Genomic DNA, 25555 nt, shown 5'->3' with positions numbered 1-25555 from the left:
TCACGCGTTAAGGATCACATTAAGCGATATGATTTGAGTTGAATGAAACAGCAAAATAAACGCCTCATACCTCCAGGGTCGGGGGTTCGATTCCCACCGTGGCCCTGTGCGGAGTTTGCATGTAGTTTGCATGAAACCTCCCCCAGTCCAAACACATGATTGGTCTAAAGTGTAGTGTGTGAATGAGTGTGTATGTGACTGTGCCCTGTGATGGATTGGCACCCTGTCCAGGGTGTACCCCGCCTTGTCCCCGATGCTCCCTGGGATAGACACCAGGTTCCCCGTGACCCTGAAGGATAAGCGGTTTAGAAGATGGATAGATGGAATAAGTGTATTCAGAAAGGAAATATTCCAATCAACCCAGAACGATATGATCACTTGACGAAAGTAAAGCTTACTGAGCTGGGGTCGTGGTTCCCGATAACGTTAACGATGAATCTTTGTGAACGTAACACAGAAACATACAAACCTCTAGGAGACCAGCGCTTCCCAAAAGCCTTCGTGAACCCTTTTTAGGAAGGGTTTGACAGTAGGAAATTAATTAAAGAAAATAAAAAAAAGATTCTGAAGAGGTAATTAATAAACTAATTAGCGTTATAAACCATTTGGGGCAAATTCACCCCTGAACTCAACCGAATTAAAACCCAGAGAAGGATCGTGTTTTTGTTTTTTTTTTTGTAGGTTTTATAACAAACAAAAACCTTAAACATGAATTAGAATTGAATTATTTTTTTCTTTCCTCTAGAGGAATCCGGACACTTGTTAAGCAGTGGAACACTTGAACTCGTCTCTGTCGCTACGATTTAGCTGTGTCATGTGTCACCTCGTACATCAGTTAATTAAATATCTGAGATCAGTTTTTAGATTAAATCATGATTTGGGGAATCGATCAGCATGATCTCGCCTCAGCCTGCACATCGACACACACCGAGACAGCAGAAAGGTCATTTGGCTGATGACTGTCACCTGAATTGATTGCACTCGCTGATAAACTGCCATGTTGATACATCACTTGATCATGAGGGAAACGGATTACACTCAGCAGGCATTAGTGAACCGGGACACCGGGCTGCATATAACAAATTTGCTTCACAAACATTTAAGGCCTGATAAATTTACATAGATTCCCCAGAACATTCTGCAAACATGACCTTAAGCAGGGAGAACGGAGAGAGAGAGAGAGAGAGAGGGAGAGAGAGAGAGAGAGAGAGAGAGAGAGAGAGAGACGGCACTGTAAATATGTGCTATGTGTGAACCTGAGGATTTTCAGCTCCTCATATGAGAAAGAATTATCCTCAAAATCTTAAACTGTGCAGCACAGACAATGACACCGCAGACAGCGAGAGACCAGAGACACCACAGACAGCGAGACCAGAGACACCACAGACAGCGAGACCACAGACAGCGAGACCACAGACACCATAGACAGCGAGACCAGAGACACCACAGACAGCGAGACCACAGACACCACAGACAGAGAGACCACAGACACCACAGATTGTGAGAGACCAGACACACCACAGACAGTGAGAGACCACAGATACCACAGACAGCGTGACCAGAGACACCACAGACAGCGAGAGACCACATACACCACAGATTGCGAGAGACCAGACACACCACAGACAGTGAGAGACCACAGACAGTGAGAGACCAGACACACCACAGACAGTGAGAGACCAGACACACCACAGACAGTGAGAGACCAGACACACCACAGAGAGACTATAGACACCACAGACAGCAAGACACCACAGACAGTGAGAGACCAGACACACCACAGACAGTGAGAGACCAGACACACCACAGAGAGACTAGAGACACCACAGACAGCAAGACACCACAGACAGTGAGAGACCACAGACACCACAGACAATGAGAGACCAGACACACCACAGGCAGTGAGAGACCACAGACACCACAGACAGAGAGACTAGAGACACCATAGACAGTGAGAGACCAGACACACCACACACAGTGAGAGACCAGACACACCACAGACAGCAATAAAAATTGAAAGTGAAGCTGTTGAAGCAGAGGTAGTTACAGACACACAGCTGTAGGCTGATGGTTGGATCTTTGGACTTCGCTTCCCAGCAGAGACGAGGAAAAAAAGCGCAGCCAACAGACAGAACAAACCGAGTTGATATATGAGGAGAAAATTTGTGGTTGCTCGGTATGATGCATCTCTCTTATTCCCTATACAGACTCCCAGAGGAAGCTCATCTTCCAGCTCATGCTGCAACCTCAGAGCAACCACACCTGAGCACCTGAACACCCCCCCCCACCCCCACCCCCCCACACACACACTTTCCCCATCCAGAGCTCAAATATTCAGATCTTCTTAAAGAAATGTGTATTAAGTGTACCTTTAAGAAGTATAATTCATATGAAAGTTCTCGTGTATGTCGTATTTATACTCTAATACATAATAAACATATCCTTTAGGGACTTATGACGAGTGTAATTAAAGAGTAATTAGGTTGTGTCTAAATATATCTTAAATCCATTTACAGTTGTACTTTTGCATAAGTCTTAAGAAGTGTTAAAGTGCTAAAACATTTCTTAAATAATGCATGTAGGTTTAAATGATCATTAAATACGCATACCTACAGCATACCCAAGCATAATTTACACTGCATTACTTTCAAAAAATGTTTGACTAATATAAAAAGACCGATATATTTAAGTGTATTTAAGGGCAGGTGATGAAATGGAAATGTACTCTGGATATTCTTCGCGTACAGTACTCGAGGCGTTTTATCGATACACTTGAAGTACTCGTTTATTTTTCACAGGATATATAGAGTACACACGCCTGTACACGATGCGAAGCTTAACTTTAACGTCAGAAAATGAGTAAGAGTCGACTGAGCGTGCGCGACGCACATCCCGAGACGATAAACCGCTCCGGCAGACAAAAATAAACATCACTTTGTTTACCGCTGCATTACAGACGTAGCGTGGAGCCTCGGCGTGACGCAAACCTGACCGCGATGAAAACCCGAGGACGCCGGACGCCAGACGCGCCGCATCATCGAGGTGGAATTATCTTTCAAACCAAGAGCAAGCATCTGCTGAAAGAGTAAAATTATTTTCTTGAATTAGTGTCGAGGGTGTCTGAGGACATCCCAGACGTGAAATATTGAAACATTTGGGCAGCTGTCAACCACATCCGGAGATAATAAAGACGTCTGTGCCGAAGAGCCATCTGCCACTCGCACATGCTCGATCTTGAACTCTGCACGCCGGCGCCATGTGCCAGAGCCAAGCGCGCTGACTGTGATTCATCTATATTATATCTCCATAGGAACCTGACAGGCATCGAATGGGCCATTACACTCAATTATTTAACCTCAGAGCAGGACCGTTTCTCTAAGAGCTCGCTTACTGAAGTGTTTCTCACGTGTCGTGTCGACTCAGTGTGGGACGAGTACCGACAACGTCAACATTTAACTGCGCTTTCAAACAGATCCGTGTTCACACTGAAGTGTATGAATCTGCTCGCATTAGAGGAAGTGAAGGGATTTCACAGGAAGTGGGTAATCAGATGAGGAGAACAGTAGGAGTCGATAGGAACGTATCATTTATAACGAATCACGAATCACGTTCGTGTCACACTGCATCGTTCGGGCATTATATCCAACATACTGTTATAATGATTCACGCATATATTATAATAATTCAGCTTCATTATGCATTATGAGTTGTTAACGGTGTCTGTTTGTGAGGAATAAAACACCACAGGAACTCCCACCGCTTTAAATGTAATTATTATTGATTATTTTTGCTAGGACAGCACAGCGCAGAGCGTTTCGTTGCTCACATAAGAGCAACGTGGAGTTTGAACGTCCGACTTTGAGTGAGAAAGGGATTTAATAGACTTTACACAATGAGTTGTTTTATCGCTAGAGTTAACTGCGACCTCGAGGAGATGCGTATGCGGTGCATTGTGGGTAACGATGCTCCCCGTGCGTGTTTGCATGAGGGAGTGTAAATGGCGCTCGGCCCTCGGGTGCTCCTGCATTATTAATATACGCATCTATCACTGGCACTCACCCTCTGGCACAATACCACTGCATCCTGAGCACAACTGTGCACCTTCACCACACACACACACACACACACACACACACACACACACACACACAGAGAGCTGACAATGCCAGGATTGACCCACAGCTGAAATTTCTCGTTATTGGAGAACTCGATTGTTCCCTTTTTTGTCCCTGCTAAAAAAAAAGGTGGGGGGGGGGGGAGCAGCTCCAAACCATCAACGTGATGTGATGAGGTTTCAGGTTTTTTGGGTGGGCGGGGTCAGTCGAAGTGAAATTGCGTTTATGTGCTCAATCACGCTGTCGACCTCACAACGGACATCATTTACAGCCTCACAGGGGAACTGACACATGGGGAGAGAGCGAGCGATCAGAGCAGAGAGCCATGGAGGGGGGAAAAAAAAAAAAAACGAGGAACAATTAGAGTTTCACTCGAGCGTATGGATCGGACTCGGACAAAACCCGGATGAAACCGTGCAGGAACCTCCATCTAGATCAATCAGGGGAAAGAGAGAGAGAGAGAGAAAAAAAAGCTTTATACTATCACTCTGGTGGAAAACGAACGCGTAGGTCGGACAGCTTCGAAGTTGACCACCGAGTGCAAAACACATCAACATCAACTCGTTGACATCATGGCAGCCGTGACCGAGACGTTTGTGCGGGAGAATACAATACAATCACACAAACACACACTGTTACGTAATATACCGTACGATGAGTTGCGAGTCGAGGCTGTAACCTTGGAAGAACATCACACGGCTAAACGAATATCAGCTTAGAGATGAAAGCTTTAATCAGTGCCAACACAGCCTGCGGGGGGAATAAAAGAGACAGATAAGCCAAAAGACGAGTCTGGTCCGTTTTGCACGTATGATAATTGATTTTCTGACATGCAGCCGGTTCAGGACTCCATCTGTCAGAGCCAGAGGTGCGGCTATAATTACACACCGATCCTCCGGGTGATAACTCCCAAAGAGGACACTATTACAGAATTAGCCTGAGGTCAGTGTGTGTGTGTGCGTGTGTGTGTGTGTGTGTATAAGAAATTAAACGGAAAATAGAAACAAATTTGCATCTCTCCAAGGGACTGTATAACCGTTTGACTGGTGTGACGATATGGAAGACCACCATTCGATTTACACATTACGACAAAATATCTATATTACATACGTTTTCGCCCTTGAGGATTCCCATGGGAGAGAAAATGGGTCAGTGATGTGTCAGAATCCACAGTCATAAAACAGCAGAGCGGGATGGAGTCGGCATGTGGGAGTCGAGCGATTGTGCAATCATTTCCACAGTCAGTCGGGTCACCTTGCTTCAGAATTGGTAAGAACGCAGACCTTTTCTTTCACTTTTTCCCCCAGAAAGAAAGAAAACTGATAAAGAAAGAACACGTGAAATAACTCCAATTGACCACAACCAATTCCCAGCTGATACCGAGGTGTCATCCGTCCTATAAGAGTTCCCATGCAGAGCGGAACAGAAGTGTTCTTTACTACAACTCTATTCTGCAGATACCCGTGAGTCGCGAGCGTCGCCCGGATTAACGGGAGAGAGAAAAAGCCGCTTAGGAACTGAATCATGTTCTCTTGGATTTGTCACCTCTGACTGTTAAAGCGCTGACCCTGGAGACTCCTTCCGTAAACATAAAAGCATTTCCTCACAGAAAACGTCACCATAGCAATGATTTTTAAAAAAAAATCTGTTTACGGAACGCGTCCTGCGTACACGTCCCTGTGGACGAGCCGTTACTATAGAAACGATGACGTATTAGAACGAGCGCGTTAATATAAAACGTGTGATCTGACCGAGCTGCTGTTATAGAACATCATTCAACACCTTCTGACCAATCACAGTCCAGAATCACAACACCTTCTGACCAATCACAGCGCTGTGGTACATTTCCGTAAGAAATATCAACATGACCTTTCTACAGAATGAGAGCTATAGCTTTTGTACACACACACACACACACACACACACACACACACACACACACACACACACACACACACACAATATGAATTTTAACAATGTGTAGATGAAAGCCACCCGCACGACGGAAGTCTAATAGGAAACTTCAGTGAAGTGGGAACGTAGGTCTAATTTCCCAACTGCACCATGATCAATAAGTTCAGATAAAAGAGCACGAACTTCACAAAGGACTTTGAGAAAGATTTAAAAACAGGCACGGTCCTGAATAAAAAGCATGTTTTCCAAAGTTTAAAGTAAAGGTCTACTCTTGAAAGATGGACTAGTCTCGCGTTTTCCATTTCTTAACAGGATTGAGGATCGCTTTCTTTGAAGATTGCTCCACACAGCAGCGTAAAGGAAATCCTGTCAGCGGACACAAATGAAACCAGGAGACAAGCTCGAGGAAGAAGCACAAATACAAATCTGGCTTCTGGGGAAGGAGATGTGGAATAGTGAGATGGGATCTGCCACTCTTGGTTTAGAAAAGATGGAGGCCATCGCTGAAGAAATATTAGAGATGAGAAATGCGAACACACAGTTCACAGAGAGAGAGAGAGAGAGAGAGAGAGAGAGAGAGAGAGAGAGAGAGAGAGAGAGAGAGGAAGGGTTACATCTAACTTGCTGTCAGCTGAGAAAGAAAACTCAGAAACTCTCAGGTAATTGCACCCGACGCTTCACCCAATTTCAATGTAATAGAATCTTTAAAGTCTCCTGTAAGCGCACTGCTGTGTCTTCTGTTATACCGCCATCTTTTCACCAATTGGACCTTCCAGATTCTCCCATGTTAGTGGGTGTAAAGCGTGGACACACTGCTAAAGCTCTGCAGGGTGAACCGCTAATGATTCAGGCTGCTCTTTAAAAAGAACTTCGGAGAAACTCTGGCTGCTGAAGGTAGCAGAACCAAAGTCATTTCTCATGGACATATTTTTAGTTCTGCCAAGCGACAATAAAATGTCGGAACAATTTGTAGAAGCAAGGAGAGGCTGATGTTGTCGTGCCAATCGCAGAAAGCTAGTTTTGGATTTCTGAATGTGGTCAAGCTCGTCATTAGCTGAACACAAGCGCAGTAACAACAGCTCTGTCCGTTTCCTCAAGTCATTTCAGTTGCTTTTACAAACCAACTAGTGCAGAGCAGTGGTGGCTCGGTGGTTAATGGCTCTGGGCTACTGGTCAGACGGTTGGGGTCCAGTTCACAGCACTGCCAAGCTTCCACTGTTGGGCCCTTGTGCAAGGCCCTTAACCTTAGCCTCTTAACTTTAGGCCCTTGGCATCTCTGCTCCAGGGAGGTGTCATGGCCAACCCTGACTTCCTAACAAGCTGGGATTATATGAAGAAAGAATGTCACTGTAATGTAACGTATACATGACGTATAAAAGCTTCTTAAACAATCCAGTATTTGTTCACAGCTGTTAAATATTTATTTATACTTACCATATGCATCTAAAAAGAAAAAAAACACAGGTGTCGGTGCCCGAAATCACACCGTGAATCAAGTAGTGCAATCTGAACTGTAACATGATTGATGCACTGAATTACATGCTGTAACCTGAATTACATTATGCAAACTGACATGTAGTTCAACCTGAATGATGTACTGTATCCCAAATGACGTACTGTAAACCGAGTGACGCACTGTAACCCGAATCATGTACTGTAACCTGAAAAACATACTGTAACCCGAATCATGTACTGTAAACCAAATGACACACTGCAACCCAAATCATGTACTGTAAACCGGATGACGTACTGTAACCCAAATCATGTACTGTAACCTGAATAACATACTGTAACCCAAATGACGCACTGTAACCCGAATCATGTACTGTAAACCGGATGACGTACTGTAACCCGAATCATGTACTGTAACCTGAATAACATACTGTAACCCAAATGACGCACTGTAACCCGAATGATGTACTGTAAACCGGATGACGTACTGTAACCCAAATCATGTACTGTAACCTGAATAACATACTGTAACCCAAATGACGCACTGTAACCTGAATCATGTACTGTAACCTGAATAACATACTGTAACCCGAATCATGTACTGTAACCTGAAAAACATACTGTAACCCGAATCATGCACTGTAAACCGGATGACGTACTGTAACCCGAATCATGTACTGTAACCTGAATAACATACTGTAACCCAAATGACGCACTGTAACCTGAATCATGTACTGTAAACCGGATGACGTACTGTAACCCGAATCATGTACCTGAATAACATACTGTAACCCAAATGACGTACTGTAACCCGAATCATGTACTGTAACCCGAATGACGTACTGTAACCCGAATCATGTACTGTAAACTGAATGACGTACTGTAACCCGAATCATGTACTGTAACCCAAATGACGTACTGTAACCCGAATCATGTACTGTAAACTGAATGACGTACTGTAACCCGAATCATGTACTGTAAACCGAATCATGTACTGTAAACCGAATCCTGTACTGTAACCCGAATCACGTACTGTAACCCGAATCACGTACTGTAACCCGAATCATGTACTGTAACCCAATGACGTATTGTACCCTGAGGGATGTACTGTAACCTAAACAATAATTTAACCTTTATGATATACTGTATGATGTACTGTATATGTAACTGGAATTCTGTAACCTGAATGACATACTCTTTTACAAGGCTAAGAAACCTCATTTATGAACCATATACCAACCCTTGACGAACCACTAAGAGTATATGTATTACCCAGGTACGTGTGCAGTACAAACTCCAAATCATTGCTCATTCTTTTGTTCTTAATATCTAGAACCTGTCAAGGAAGAACTCGAGTGTCCTGCACAGCGCCCTGACTCAACCCCCCTGAACTTGGGATGAACTGGAACTGTAGTCTCCTCGACATCCCAAAATCAGCACCTGACCTCAACCTCACTAACGCTCTTGTAGCTGAATGAACGCAAATCCCCACAGCCACGCCCAATGGGATGTTCAACAAGCACATACGGGTGTGATGGTCAGGGGTACACATATTTTATTGCCATATAGTGTACTTGGTATACTTTGAGTTTTGGGATAATTAAGGTTTCTTAGCTTTAAAGAAAAATAGGATTTTAGATAGGAAAACAGAATTTAAAGGTCTATGCAGAGAACCTTTAAGGCTTCCCCAAAACAGACGACTGAAGAAAAAATAATTCAAGGGTTCTTTATTGGATCATTGGATTATTAAGGATTCTTAGCTTCCAAAAAGGGCTCTACGTGGAATTCTTTTAAAGAATTATTTTTTTTTTTTGTAGCATTAAACACAAAACCTGAAAGGGTTCCTCAGGAGGAACATCTGAAAAACCGTTAAGGGCTTTAAAGAGTTCAAACAATTATATGAGAGTTTGTTGAAAAACGAAAAAAAAAAACAAAAAAAAATGGTATCCTTATTAATGGTTTCTGAGAAGATACTTTGTTCTAGGGTTCTACACGGAACTTCTCAGGCTCGTCCAAAAAAAAAAAAAGCCCTCAAGGGTTCTACATTTTGTAAGACTGTATGTAGAGGAATTTCATTTCCTTAATACAAATCTACAAAGGTAAAAATGAGATTTGAGAGATCGGCAGTAAAAAGCAGGGTGTTTAATGGGTTCTAAAGTCTTCGGCTGTGTGTCTGGAAGGGAATCGGAGAACCCGGTGAGTCAGGAGGCTGTCAGGCACATGTGACAGGTTTCAAATCTCTCCTCGCACGGAAGAAAACAAATCAATGCAGCGGTGTGATGGAGCCGTTAGCGCATAAACAGAGGTGGGTGTGATATATGATATATATGTTTTACAGCGTAAGGTGAGATTGCATGCACTGCAGGGAGATTCAAGGAAAGGTACGTGCACGGAGAATAATGATTTCTGGAACAGGTACGTAAACGAGAACCTGTACCACTATACAGTGATGGAAGAAAAAAGGTTGTATTAGGTTTTATGTAAAAGCGGGGATTGTAAAAAGGCGAGGGGTTTTAACGGGTAACAAGTTGACGGAGGTGGTACATTTTCCATCTGTCTGAAGTTTCGTGGCTAGCTGAAATGTCGTGAGAGGTATTTGTTTTCTGGACATTTTACATGCAACAGCAGGTTTTTACAGAAAATGACATCATTATGTAGTTTGTTTAGGGAACGTTTTAATTTTCTCACCTACATTTAAGCGCACAAAGTAAAGTAGATAACCTTGGATTGTCTGGAACATGCACATTTTTAGCAGAAGGACGCATCAGGGCTCTCGGTATAAAGGACTCGTCTCTTCACACTTTTCAATACATTCACTGTGGAGGATATAATGCAGGGGGACTACTGGATATTCCTTTTTTCCCCCCACCTGACCTTAATTACCTCAGAGAACCCTGGTGAAAATCCTTCAGCGAGGATGAGAGGAAGCCGCAGTGAATAGGACGCGCGTCCCACAAAGCTTTCCATTACACCCAGAGCCGAGCAAGAGCTGAGCTGAGCAGAGTGCTGGGGTTAAATAACAATATCCTGACCACTCCTAATTTACTCGAACCTCTCGCCGCTATCACCGCGAGGGTAGTCAACGGGGTAATTCTGATGCTAATAACCATCATTAACCGCTTCTCTCCTGCTGCGTATGTCTGCTTCATCTATAGATACGGACCTAATTAAATTTCACCAATCTGGAAAAAAAAAAAAAAATTCACTGTTCATTAAAATCGCTCGTGTGAAAATAAGGTCATCAACAAAAAGACAGAGTTCTTTAATCACGTCCTGTGATCATATGAGTATTAAAGATGATGGAAAATGTCAAAATAACAAGATATTAACTAGAGTTTCTGAATTGTTAAGTGAAAACAATGAGATCGAAATAGAGAGATAACTCAAAATATCGAGATTAATTAAATTAATTAAATTAATTGGAAATGATATGTCAAGTCGAAATGATGAGCAAACGCGAAATGATGTCATCACGTTGAAATAACGACATATGTAAACATTGCACGATAAAATTTTCAACTATAGTAATAATAATAATAATAATAATAATAATAATAATAATAATGTACATTTCAAATAATATTCGATAATATTCAATAAATTAATCCTATTGATAAATTGTGGGGGATCAAATCAAGATATTATTTAGAAGTTATCAAGTCAAAATAATGAGATAATTAACGAGGTATAATCTACAAATGATATGTGATTAAGCCAACATAATGATAAATATGTAAAAACGTGTCAAAATCGATCATGTGACAAGACAGGAACTCCATCTGTGCCACGTATCCTACACAGGGTCGCGTTGAGCCGGGAGTCTATCCCTGGGAACTCGGGGTACGAGGCGGGGGACACCCTGGACAGAGTGCCAGCCCATCACAGGGCACAATAACACACACATTTACACACTACAGACAATCTGGAAATGCCAATCAGCCTACAAAGCATTTCTTTGGATTGCGGGAGAAACCCGGAGGAAACCCCTGAAGCACGGGGAGAACGTTCAGACTCCGCACACGCAGGGTAGAGGCGGGATTCGAAACCCCAACCCCATAGGGGTAAGCCACCACGCAAGATTAACTCAAATGAATAGTTAAAATACTGTAGGATAATAGAAATTTCATTCACTGATTCGTGAGGTGAAGGTGGCGGTGACGGTGCCACATTTTACTGCTAACGTCTGTCTGTGAAGACTGCACAGCTATGTGCTTGATATTATGCACCTGTTAGAAATGGGTGTGGCTGAGACACCTGAACTCAGTATTTAGTACTTCTATTAACGAGTTATTAAAGCGAAATGATGACATAGCACTTTTTCACAACTTGCTGTGACAGCAAATCTTTCTTTTTTAATAACCCACCCATTTTGGACGACCAAAAGTACCATGTTAGTAATATATAGACTATAGTTACATTTTTATAGACTATTAAAGGGATGCGCGATTACAGGAAAATAATCCGCTTCAGTTTAGTAACAGTAACTCTGCTTCATCACTCCGCCATGTCGCTGATTATTTCCATATATTTTTTTAAATTTCATATATTTATTTCATATAGTACGCAGAAGAATGTAACGGCGTTCCTTAAACACAGGTTATAAGTAAACCTGATTAAAAACACTGATCTCGTATCTCACGTCTTCATTAATTCCCTGTAATGAAACTGCACAGTGTTCCAGAGTGTAAAGCGTGAGAGAACTACGAGCTTCGCCTCGTTCCCGTTTCCCGAAAACGTCCTGCACACCTGCTCACACACTCGCATGTCAATTCTCATCAGGTGCCTTCATTAGCTAATTTATTTCGATCCTCCCCTGCCTCCTTAATAAACCCACACATAATCTATTGTGACAGAATAATAAAGGAAGTAAAAAAAAAAAAAAAAATGTGTAAAAAAAAGACGCAATTAGGCTTACAGGCTGTAGAGATAGATGGGCAATTACGTTCTCGTGGAAGCCCTTATCAACTTCACGATGCCACCCGTTCCATCTACCTGCCATCTCGCTCATAAATTATGCTCACTTTAAACAGGAACAGGACCGAGCTGGGCTTTAACTGGGTCATGTGACATCTTCTCCAAAACACCACTGCAGCAAGTCGTTGGAAAGTTTGGAAATATATCTGCTCAATATGTACGAGCCGGACTGTAAACTACTTTCCGAGTAGACGTATCAGAGGTGAGCACTTGCATACTTTTTATATATATATATATATATACCACATTTAAAAGACCAGACACATCTCCAGGGGTTTAACAAGGCCTGTAAACCCACTGGGAGGCATTTTGATCATGTTCCCAATCAGGAGTTTGTCAGATTGCATCGGAGCAGCCTTCAAAGTATATGTCTGCTGTAACAGAGCGCTCGAGTCCGCTAATAATTCTCAAAACCTGCATCCAGTCGAAAAAAATAAAAAAAGGTCGGCGATCCCTGAGCGGGATCCAAATATGAAGTCAGTAGGAAGTGATCATTAAAGACCGAGTGAGGACTACACCTGTCTGGTCTTCAGAAACAGGCGTTTCTTTTTCAGACAAGAGCTAATTTTACGCTACCTTCAGAGTTGACGCAGGCCACAGTTTGACTCCTGCTGCCAGAGCCGCAAGTCCCCTCGTTAGGCATGCACGCTCCTTCGTCCTCGACCCGCCACTGGAAACACACAGGATCTTCACAGGGGACGAACTCCACCAGGTGGCCACAGTCCTTTGAGCTTCCAGATCCGTCTCCCATCACCCGTCTTCTCCTCTCTCTGTAACCTATGGAGATCCACATACAAGCAGTTTACAACAAGCCAGAGTGATGGAGGAATGAGTGTGTGCGACTGAGGACACCATAACCTGCCAGGTTTATCGGTCGGCAGAAAGATCCTCCTCGTGAGTAGTACCTTCCAGAACTCCTGGCATCCTGATTTTCTACAACAACCTCAAACAGGCGCATTCCCACCCTCCTGCAACTTGACCATCAATCACGTTTCAGATTAATTAAGAGGAAAAACACATCCTCATCAATCACAAGTACAGTTTTATACTGAAGGTTGCAACCTTCCGTGAGGTTCATTAAGAAACCTTCATGCAAGAAAACAATGTATTGATCTAACACGCTTCAGTCCGGTATGAATATTTCATCGTTTGGATGACGTTCAAGCAGCCTGCTCTGTACATTCGCATGATGCCTATTAGAACCTAAATCCAGTGGGATAAATCTACTGTACCTTACCAAACAACCGCAGGACCATTTGACATCCCGCTAACCTAAATGTAAGTGGTGTATTATATACATGTGTATTATTATAACTTCCTACAGTGCCAATGGGCTAAAAGGGAGCAACATCTAACACAGAAGCACTTCATTTCAAAATTGGCAACAAGCCAAGTGTTCTGATTTAGACTCCTCTATCCCACCAGGCCAGTATACATCGTGCTACAAAATTCAGTATTTGGGTTGTTGGATGAAAGCTTCTGAAGACATCGACTGCCTCAGGTGCCTTTCCTTCGATATCACACCCGGGACCCTTTTAAACTATAGGTTCACTCGACAGCCAGGTTTTTTTGTTTTATTTTTAAACAACACTCTAAAAATGTATTCTAACTCTAAGTATAAGTATATATAATATTGGGTTAGTAGTGTCTGCGTAACCCAGGTGGATGGATCGAACGACTCGGGTGCAGATGTGTGTGTGGGGTTTACGCTCTTGTTTCGAAAGGAGCCTTTTCACCCCTCAGCTCCGGTGTTACTAAGCACGGAGCTCCGGCTCTAGAGGCAGAAATGCAGATTCTCCTGTAAGATCTGTATCCACTTTTCTTTACTTAGAAAGTCTTTCTGTGTAGATAGAAATAGAATCGCAAAACACGGCCCCATAACGTAGGGAAAACTTTATAAAATGGTTAACATTCGCTCGGCTGAATATGGTATGCCGGGTATTTTATTCCACGAACTTTAACCCGTAGACTTCAGCGCAGGACCTTGAACACAAGAACCCTTAGGACAAGAACTTTAGCCTGAGATCTTTGGAATAAGACTTGTAACACAAGAACTCTGAGAACAAGAACTTTAGCACACGTAGTTTAGTCACAAAAAATTCGCAAAAGAACTTTAGCCCAAAAGGAACTAGACATCCTTGGTGGAAGTGGTGTTTAATCTGTGATGCTGATTTGATGCTTAGCAAATGTGGGTAATTATATTTTTCAGACTTTAAACAAATACAGTATATTCACCTTGTGAAGCATGAGGAGTTTACTCACATTGGTAATTATTATATTATGCTGCGGAAACAGTTGGTTGATTTACGGCAATGCAGCCCAACATTTACCCCAAGCTTTTGCTCGTAGTCCTCGTTTTTTTTTTTTTTTTCCAGCGTTAAACAGACATTTAAGACAATATTTAAGAGTTATTCTCAGATGCTTCATACACTCCAGGCCTGGTTTGCCCTACAGTCGAAGGCTTGCTGGCGATAGTAAGCGAAACCATAACAGTTTTACAATAACAGCACTACAATATATTAAATAAAATCCCCTTCCGAGATCCAACATTATTTGATGGAACAGAAATCGTTCTTATTAACTGCGAAGCCTAACGCAGGAGAGCTTACGGGTGTTTATACAAAGCCTGGTTTATTTCCCCCTGTCTTCCTCACTTCACCTCTTTCCCTCTCTCCTTTGCTCATTGCTTTTCTGTGTCAGCGTGTGGTGTTTTGTGCCTGCGGCCATCTCTCTCCCACGCTTCCTGACTCCACAGTCCTGGGAAAATCAGCGAGTCGACTGTGCCAGAGATCTAAGTCTTTGAAATAATCAGAACAGCCTGCAGCCCTGTTGCACTGGAAGCCCTCTAATACATCAAGGTTGCGCATCGGTTGTGGAGCCGAGAATCACAAGTAGGTAACACGCACCGCTTATTTACATCAACAAACTCGAAGGAGACCGTACCACAGGAATTCTGACAACTCTGCCATGGACACGGATATATACAGTGGAGCTTGAAAGTTTGTGAACCATTTAGAATGATCTGAATAAATATGACCTAAAACATCAACAGTCCTAAAAGTACTTGGTCATTTATTTATTGAGGAAAATGATCCAATATTACATATCTGTGAGCGAGACCCGCTTGTGCAGTAATAACTGCGGATAAACGTTTGGGGTAACTGTTGATCGGTCCCGCACGTCGGCTCGGAGGAGTTTAATCCCGTTCCTCAGTACAGAACGGCTTCATCTCTGGGATGTTGGTGGGTTTCCTCACACGAACCGCTTGCTTCAGGTCCTTCCACAACATTTCTATTGGATTAAGGTCGGGACTTTGACTCGGCCATTCCGAAACATGAACGTTATTCTTCTTTAACTGTTCTTAGGTAGAACGACTCGTGTGTTTAGGGTCGTTGTCTCGCTGCATGACCCAGTTTCTCTTCAGATTCAGTTCATGGACAGATGTCCTGACATTGTCCTTTAGAATTCGCTGGTATAATTCAGATTCATTGTTCCATCAAGACGGCCAAGATGCAGCAAAACAGGTCCAAACCATGACACTACCACCACCATGTTTCACAGATGGGAGAAGGTTCTTATGCTGGAATGCAGTGTTTTCCTTTCTCCAAACATAACGCTTCTCATTTAAACCAAAACTTCTATTTTGGTCTCATCCATCCACAAAACATTTTTGTATTAGACTTCTGGCTCGTCCACGTGATCTTTATCAAACTGCAGATGAGCAGTAACGTTCTTTTTTGAAGAACAGTGGGTTTCTCCTTGCAACCCTGCCATGCACACTATTGTTGTTCAACGTTCTCCTGATGGTGAACATTAACATCAGCCAATGTGAGAGAGGCCTGTAGATGCTTAGAAGTTACCCGGGGTTCCTCTGTGACCTCGTTTACTATTACACGTCTTGCTCTTAGAGTGATCTTTGTTGGTCTCCACTCCTGTGCAGAGGAACAATGGTCTTAAATGTCCTCCAGTTGTACACAATCCGTCTGACTGTAGATGGGTGGAGTCCAAACGCTTCAGAGGTGGTTTTGTGACCTTTTCCAGGCTGATGAGCTTCAACCACTCTTTATCTGTTAGCATTTTTAAAGTATTTTAGGACGTTTGAAACCTCAACCTCACAAACCTTCTGAGATTTAACTTGAAAAATCATACGATTGTCGCATTTCTACTGGTATTTATACTTGAAACATCTTTCCCCATCATTTTAGTACATGGAAAACGTTTCAGTCGACCCGAACACATTCACCCCGTAAAAATATTAGAACATTCTACAGCCCAGATGCTCACAAGTAAGTTGCATCATCTGTGCGAAGAAGAGAAGCAAGTCCTCTTCTTCTCCTCTTTTTTCTTCTTTATTTTCAGTGATACGGTGAAATTGACGGATGAGGTCACCCTGAAAGTACAACCCTGTCACTCTCATATTGACTCAATACATTTGAAGTAAATCCTTTGAGTCTGCTTAGAGAGAGTCCTCGTCACATTAGCATGAATGTGCTAATTAGCATTGCTAATTCTATGTTTTAGAGCAAAATGCAGCTGTTTTAAGCAAAGAAACTTTGCACATACGAGATATTGCTGCCTGAGATTGATTTACACATTTTAAACAATTAAATACCTTACATTTTCAATTTGTTGAGATTTAAAAAACCACACACATTCCAATACACACACAAACACACACACCTCTCAATACATACCATCCTACTGAATGATGCCTTGACCTACATAAACACTCGTCTATACACATATACTCATACATATACAGTAGCTCCTACATATTCCTACAAGCAGTCCTGCCTCAGGACACACACAAAGACATTCTCTGTCTCTCTCTCTCTCTCACACACACACACACACACACACACAGCACCTCAGGCATCAGGATCGATGTGAGTACCTGGCAAACTGGAGATAATAAGTTCATGGCTACAGACATGTATAATTAAAAACTGCAGCACTACCATCAAATTTATTCCGAAGAAAAAAGCGGTAGCGACAATCATGCATCTCTTCCTCTGTGCTTCTCTTTATCATTCCTGCACTCAGTACCACCAGAGAGAACGTGCTTTTCAGAACATACACACCTCTATTCAACGGAGTACTCGAACTGAGAGGAAAAAAAAAAAAAAATCAAAAACACGGTGGAAATGCGAACAAAGCTGCTGAACCAAATGGACAAGCTGTAATAATGGTTACATCTGTGTGTGTGTGTGTGTGTGTGTGTGTGTGTGTGTGTGTGTGTAGGCTGTGGGTTCAGTGGAGCTAAGCTTTGAAGAATATAAAAAGCTCGGAGGGAATCAAGATAAAAGACGGTGCTAAAATAAGACGAGAGAAGGGACACGCGTTGAGTAAATAGGTTACTCTCCCTGCGGCTGAGGAACCGCCGCGTCAAACAGAGCTAAAAATAAATAAATAAATAAATAAATAAATAAATAAATAAATAACGCATTCTTAAGGAATTTGCATGTTTTGTACAGTACGTCGATCTGGATAGCAGCGTCCGCTAAATGACAGTTTATACCCATATTACATATTCACATTACTCACAGATTGCTTAAACTTAGCGCTGTTAGTTAATTCCTTAGGGTTAGGGTTTTTTAACCACTATATTTATTTTAAATAAATAAATGAAAAACTTCAAAAACTGGGTAATGATGTGTAAACAGTTGTCTGTGAACTGTCGCAGTAATTTGATTAATTGATTGATTAAAGTTGGATTAATAAAGGACGTCCTGTGGTCACTGGTCAGCGCCGCTGCAGTTTGATTTGGAGCGCTCCTCGACTCACCAGTGAGTTTCATTTTTAAAACGCTAGGTTAAAGACGTCGTAATGTGATACTTAAATGTGCAAACTAGGCCTCCCTCATCCACTGAACCATCTCCTGAACCATCTCCTGAACCTTCCCCTGGACCATCCACTGGACCATCCACTGGACCATCCCCTGAACCATCTGATGAATCATCCACTGAACCATCTCCTGAACCATCTGATGAACCATCCACTGAACCATGTCCTGAACCATCTCCTGGACCATCCACTGAACCATCTCCTGGACCATCCACTGAACCATCTCCTGGACCATCCACTGAACCATCTCCTGGACCATCCACTGAACCATCCACTGAACCATCTCCTGGACCATCCACTGAACCATGTCCTGAACCATCTCCTGGACCATCCACTGAACCATCTCCTGGACCATCCACTGAACCATCTCCTGGACCATCCACTGAACCATCTCCTGGACCATCCACTGAACCATCCACTGAACCATCTCCTGGACCATCCACTGAACCATCTCCTGGACCATCCACTGAACCATCTCCTGGACCAGGGGCAGTGGTGGGTCAGTGGTTAAAGGCTCTGGGTTACTGATCAGAAGGTTAGGAGTTCAAGCCCCAGCACTGCTAAGCTACCACTGTTGGGCCCTTGAACAAGGCCCTTAACCCTTACCTGCTCAGTTGTATGAAAAAAAAAAAAAGTAAGTCGTTCTGATAAGGGCATCTGCCAAATGCCATAAAATAAATAAATAAAGCTCCCGAACCAGGATTTTCTCCGGCTATAGCATTAAATAGACCACAATCCAGTTTATTTCTGTCCTCCAGTCTCTCCACGTTTGCAGTCCATTATTCCTGCCACATGAGGAGATCTTTTCCCCCTTGCTGTAGTGTGCGACAGGATTTCAGCTTCCTGTCAGCACTACTGAACTCTTCAGCGTCATGTTCGGCACTTAGCCAAGAGCAACTTTACAGCCCCAGCGCACAGAAAAGCCCTCCTCATTCTCTTAGCGGTTAAGGCTGACCAATGACCTGACCAATGACCTGACCAATGACCAATAATGTGACCAATAACAACTCATTACCATTAGCATTATTCTTTCAAAGAGGACACGAGTCGGGAGAAACCTATTTCTCTTTTAGTGAACATTTTTTTGTTCCCTTGTAGATCCTGCTTTTTCATAACCGACACGGAAACTCTACAGAAAAAAAAAAAAGATTTGTGTAATGAATCGCCCATTCATTCATTTATTCATTCATTTATTTATTTATTTATTTTATTTCTGGAAAATACCAATTTCATTCAAAGATTATATTTCACTGCACTGAATTTATTAACGAGTCATTTTTTCCCCCCAATTTGCATTTTAAATCACGAGTCATTTGTTCCAGTTTCCCGTTACATCTGGGGAACAAGTTAACGCTAACTGATGAACAAACACAGCACCGGTGTTGCTCTTGCAGCACTGAAAAGAGATTATTCGTGCCTGCAGGTTGGGATTCAGCAAAAAAAAAAAATTGTTTGCCTCAGAACATTCTAGAGAAAAAAAAAAACAAGTAAAAGAGTTAAAGCACACTTGGTACCCCAGAATAATGTTTTTTTTTTCCATGTCAGTCAAACGTTCAGACCTGTAATTTACTCTTTTGAGCTGTCCAATACACTCTCATTATTTATTTAAAAGCATTTCAGTGACTAAAGACAACAAAATAAATAAATACCACTCATATTCGAGTTTCACAAAAGAAAAGTTTTTGTTTGGTGTGTGTATTTGTGTGTGTTTAAACGTAACACATCATGGTGGTGTGACGCACCCGTAATGCTGTGACTGGTACTCATTCCAAATCCCACCACCTGCTGCACCACACCCATCAGCTCTTCCTTAATGGATTCATTAGCATGCGCACATCACGCACGATACATTAAAAGGCACAACATGCATTCTGCTCGCGGTCTAAAACTGGAACGACTCGCAAACTGGGAGCGCGACGATGAAAAAATGCACGATAAGATAAACAGGGAGTCGTCAGCTTTGCCGGAATGTGACGTGTTTTCTCAGCTCGACGCACACAACAGCCTCGCTTTCTTACAAGTTTCTGTCCGAGTTTCTCTACAAATGATTTCGTCCAGCTTAAGAGGTTTGGGAGTGCAGTCATACGGCGTTTATATAAATACTGTTTGCATCATTGACTACGGTGACGAGGAGAAAAAAAAACAACAGCAGTAGCTACAACAATAAGACCAGGTTTCGCTGTATATCTCGTTTTTGAGTTGAAGTGAGTTACTTGTACATATTTACTCTGTGATTAAAATGATATTTTCAATCAACAGTCACACACCCTTCTGCTTTTGTGTTAGAACGGCTGATTGGTTACTTGGTTTCCATCGCTACAGCACGGAGGATTGGTGAATAGTTGATGGAAAGATGGATGGATGGTGAATAGATGGAAGGATAGACAGTGGGTGGATGGATTCTACACAGCTACAGCAAGAACAGATCTATGGATGGATCGAGGGTGGATGGATGGATGGATGGATGATTTGATGATTGGTGGACAGACAGATAGTGGATAGATGGATGGATGGATGGATGGATGGATGGATGGGTGGATGGATGATTTGATGATTGGTGGACAGACAGATAGTGGATGGATGGATGGGTGGATAGATGGGTGGATGTTTAGACGGGTAGGTGTATGGATGGATGGATGGATGGATAGATGGGTGGATGTTTAGACGGGTAGGTGTATGGATGGATGGATAGATGGGTGGATGTTTAGATGGGTAGGTGTACGGATGGATGGATGGATGGATAGATGGGTGGATGTTTAGACGGGTAGGTGTATGGATGGATGGATGGATGGATAGATGGGTGGATGTTTAGACGGGTAGGTGTATGGATGGATGGATGGATAGATGGGTGGATGTTTAGACGGGTAGGTGTATGGATGGATGGATAGATGGGTGGATGTTTAGACGGGTAGGTGTATGGATGGATGGATGGATAGATGGGTGGATGTTTAGACGGGTAGGTGTATGGATGGATGGATGGATAGATGGGTGGATGTTTAGACGGGTAGGTGTATGGATGGATGGATGGATAGATGGGTGGATGTTTAGACGGGTAGGTGTACGGATGGATGGATGGATGGATAGATGGGTGCATGTTTAGACGGGTAGGTGTATGGATGGATGGATGGATGGATAGATGGGTGGATGTTTAGACGGGTAGGTGTACGGATGGATGGATGGATGGATAGATGGGTGGATGTTTAGACGGTTAGGTGTATGGATGGATGGATGGATGGATGGATAGATGGGTGCATGTTTAGACGGGTAGGTGTATGCATGGATGGATGGATAGATGGTTGGATGTTTAGACGGGTAGATGTACGGATGGATGGATGGATGGATAGATGAGTGGATGTTTAGATGGGTAGGTGTACGGATGGATGGATGGATGGATAGATGGGTGGATGTTTAGACGGTTAGGTGTATGGATGGATGGATGGATGGATAGATGGGTGGATGTTTAGACGGTTAGGTGTATGGATGGATGGATGGATGGATAGATGGGTGGATGTTTAGACGGTTAGGTGTATGGATGGATGGATGGATGGATAGATGGGTGGATGTTTAGACGGGTAGGTGTACGGATGGATGGATGGATAGATGGGTGGATGTTTAGACGGTTAGGTGTATGGATGGATGGATGGATGGATGGATAGATGGGTGGATGTTTAGACGGTTAGGTGTATGGATGGATGGATGGATGGATGGATAGATGGGTGGATGTTTAGACGGGTAGGTGTATGGATGGATGGATGGATGGATGGATAGATGGTTGGATGTTTAGACGGGTAGGTGTACGGATGGATGGCTATACATGGCTATAGTGCAGACAGCTTTATGGATGGATGATTTGATGGATGGATGGATTTACAGACAGACAAGCAGATCTTGGATGGATGGCTGAAAGATTGGATGGATGCATGTATGGATGGATGGATGGATGGCTTTATGTCTGGATGGACAGATGGAGGATTGGTGAATGGTTGTTAGATGGAAGGATGAATGAAAGGATAAGAAGTACAGATAGATACCTCTCTTCCCCTGGTTGCAGTCTTCAGGCAGACAGGAACCCCATGAGCTCCAGGAGGACAGCAGACACGAACGAGCGCAGGACAGAGAGCAGGAACGGACAGACGAGGGGACGAGCGTATCTTCACACAGACTTACACTGACAGGCCGAGAGACTGCAGAGAGAGAGAGAGAGAGAGAGAGAGAGAGAGAGAAAGAAAAAATGTGAAAAAGGTATAATACATCTTCCTGCTGAGCTTCCACTCCCCCTAATGTGTGTGTGTGTGTGTGTGTGTGTGTGTGTGTGTGTGTGTGTGTGAGAGAGAAAAGGTATGAAATGAGCTGTATTTAGATCAGTGAGACCGGTGTTCTCTCCTGACTAAAGAGCAGCAGTGAGGAGAAGAACACACCAGGGCGTGTCTTTATATCCAGGACCTCTTACATTTTGAACATTAGTTGGGATTTTATTAATAAAAAGTCATAAGTCTTTTTTTATATGCGGGTTATCACCAGCTCTGAGTCTCAGATCTTGTGTGAAAATATGAATCGCTGCGTTAACCCAAAGCGCTGACGGCAGCCCGTGTGCTTATAAGTCAGAGCCAATAAAACGAGCGTGACTTGATTTCCTGCACACGAGTTTAGAACAGATTAAACAATGATCAAATCTAAGAGGTGTGCGGTCCGACATTCCTCCTCAGGCGGCTGCTTTCAGGTTGTGTTCAGAGATTTATGCAGAGAAAGCAGCAATATTATCGATCTATGGAGGGAGAAGGAGCTGAAAGGATGAGTGCTGGACTGTGCGTAGTGTGTGTGTGTGTGTGTACCGTCTCTCCTGTGTCGTGGTGTGGTCTCGTCCTGAACCTGAACGCAGTACGTCTCTCTGCTCTGTACTCCTCCTCCACACAGAGCGCTGATGTTCACCGCTTTCTTCTCCTGATGGCTGAGGAGAGGAGCGACGCGACATTCGCTCCAGTCTGTACTCCTCCACTCGTACCTGGACCCCACACACACACACACACACACACACCTGCTGAAACATCACACACTTCATTCCTGTATCTCGGTCACCCTCACTAATTTTCCAACTTGGACCGCTCTGTAAGGAATAAACACTGCGGTTCTATTCGTTAAAGAATGACGCATAATACTTTTTATCCGTTTACAGTTACACTCCATTTATTGGTAGTTAGTTTCCTGTTGTAGCAGCTCATAACATAAACAATCATTCCCTCACCAATCTTTTTCCTCTTTCTTCAAGTTAATAATAATAATAAAAAATAATAATAAAAAAATCTCTTGTCCTGGATATAAAAAGTTACGGTTTTATCTCTGACACTGGAGACTCCTTCCATGAAATACTAAATAAACGTCTTCATAGAGAAAACTGCATCAACGTTGCTCTAGGGTTTCCTTCCCCCGATGAGTGTTTATATCGAGCGCCTGCTGTACTCTACAACGAGCCGTTACTATAGAAACGATAACGTATTAGAATGAGAGTATTAGGATAAACCTGTGCTAGTGTCAGAGCCGCTGTTATAGAAAACTAATCAACACCTGACAACCAATCAGGTCTTGAGTATTATCCTCAACCACAATCGCATATCTGAGACAACATCGGTAGTTATTTCATATCCGCGTCGTTGCTTCACTTCTCAGTAACAGAGAGTGAGCTCCGAGAGTGAGCGCCACTCGGCATTCTGGGTATTTAATAAGCAGTACTAATAAAGAGACTCCATAAAGGTGTCGATCTGCACATGGCTGCAGTTCGCTACAGCTCCGGCTCGACGTTTTGATCACCGCTTTGAAAAATTCTCAGTAATCTGAACGCGCGGACTCTGAGAGGGAGCGTTATGAAGCAGAAAGCAATAAAAACACATTCCACAACAACACGAGTCGGAGGCAGTCTGTGAAACGCGTAATCGCATTACTCACGCCCATTCGAAGCAGTAATCAGATGCATTTAACGTGGGGGAGGTGAGGGGAAGGGGAGGGGGGGAGGGGGAGGGGAGGGGAGGGGGGGCGCGGCTTTGTTATCGCTGTGTATTTCATTAAAAAAAAAAAAAAAAACCTTCATATTTTTAGCTTAAATATCCCCGAGGACATCACATCACCGCTGAGGAGGATTCAAACACACCGTGCGATCCAAGACACATTGAAAATTTATTATAACTCATATATATATATGTATACACACACACACACACACAGGTGTGCTCAAAAGTTTACAACCCCCCTTGCAGACGCTGCAAAATGTTAATAATTGAAAAAAATAAGAGGTACGATCAATAATCTATTTCACATCAATGTTTACATATAGTCCACAAGACACAATAACTCAATTTACACAGATGAACCAGTTCGAAAGTTTACACACCCTCGATTCTTACTCCCGTGTGCCGTTACCCGGATGTTCAGCGACATGATGTGTATGCTTTGTGATAGTTGTTCATGAGTCCCTGGTTACTGATCGGTTAAACCGCCCACTGTTCTTCAGAAAAATCCTCCAGGTCCTGCACATTCTTTACTTTTCCAGCATCTTCTGCATATCTGAGCCCTTTCCAACAGCGGCTATATGATGTCGAGATCCATCTTCTCACGCTCAGGACGACCGAGGAACTCGTATACGACTATTACAAAAGGTGCGAAACATTCACTGTGTGTTTTAGATGAATATTATTATTTACCTGGGGCACTTGGGAAGCAAATCGCCAATAATATTGCAGGCCTCCTTCTCCTGGAGGGCGGGGCATTCTCTCCCTTGCCCGACGCTGGGTTGGGTCACGGTTCGACTCCTCACACGGTAACCAGGAGACAGATCAGATGATTGGCAGGTCTTCGAGCACGAGCTCCAGGAGGACCAATCGGACGTCTGGCAGTCTCTGAGCATGACGCAGGAGCGGAAGGTCGCAGGCTCGTCATCTTGCGAACACAGACTAAAAACAATCAGAGAGAACAAACACCGAGTGCTAGCATGAGGAGCTTTGGCTGTTATATCACGCTTTATAAGAGTAAAGAAAAGCAAGTTAGCCAATTCTAAACATCAACAGTATACCCTTTATTCAATTTCATTTCACTGACAGACAGAAATGTTAGCTGCTTCTCGCATCTCTAGAGCACATTACAAGGTACGTGTACATATATAAACATTTCGTACGTTCTTGCTCCTTAGACTTTGAACTTCAGTCCAATGTAATGCTGAAGACTGCTCACAGTTCCACATTTATATGGGTCTCTATTTGGTATTAATT

At 43.1% G+C, this 25555-nt stretch overlaps 1 protein-coding gene across 1 annotated transcript in view; it reads right to left on the bottom strand.

Moving 5' to 3' along the window:
• The window catches only part of thsd7ba (thrombospondin, type I, domain containing 7Ba), a 140893-nt gene that overhangs the window by 77666 nt on the left and 37672 nt on the right, over positions 1-25555 (bottom strand). The window contains exons 4-7 of the mRNA XM_053680740.1: positions 24992-25240; positions 23132-23301; positions 22331-22483; positions 13032-13232 (exon numbers count right to left, since the gene is read on the bottom strand). Of these exons, the coding sequence (XP_053536715.1) occupies positions 13032-13232; positions 22331-22483; positions 23132-23301; positions 24992-25240 (773 nt within the window). The remainder of the gene's footprint in view (positions 1-13031; positions 13233-22330; positions 22484-23131; positions 23302-24991; positions 25241-25555) is intronic.

Source organism: Ictalurus punctatus, chromosome 6, assembly GCF_001660625.3.
Source record: "Ictalurus punctatus breed USDA103 chromosome 6, Coco_2.0, whole genome shotgun sequence".
NCBI classification, from domain to species: Eukaryota; Metazoa; Chordata; class Actinopteri; order Siluriformes; family Ictaluridae; genus Ictalurus; species Ictalurus punctatus.
Note: the sequence above shows the minus strand (reverse complement) of the source record. Positions and strands in the feature narration are given on the sequence as shown.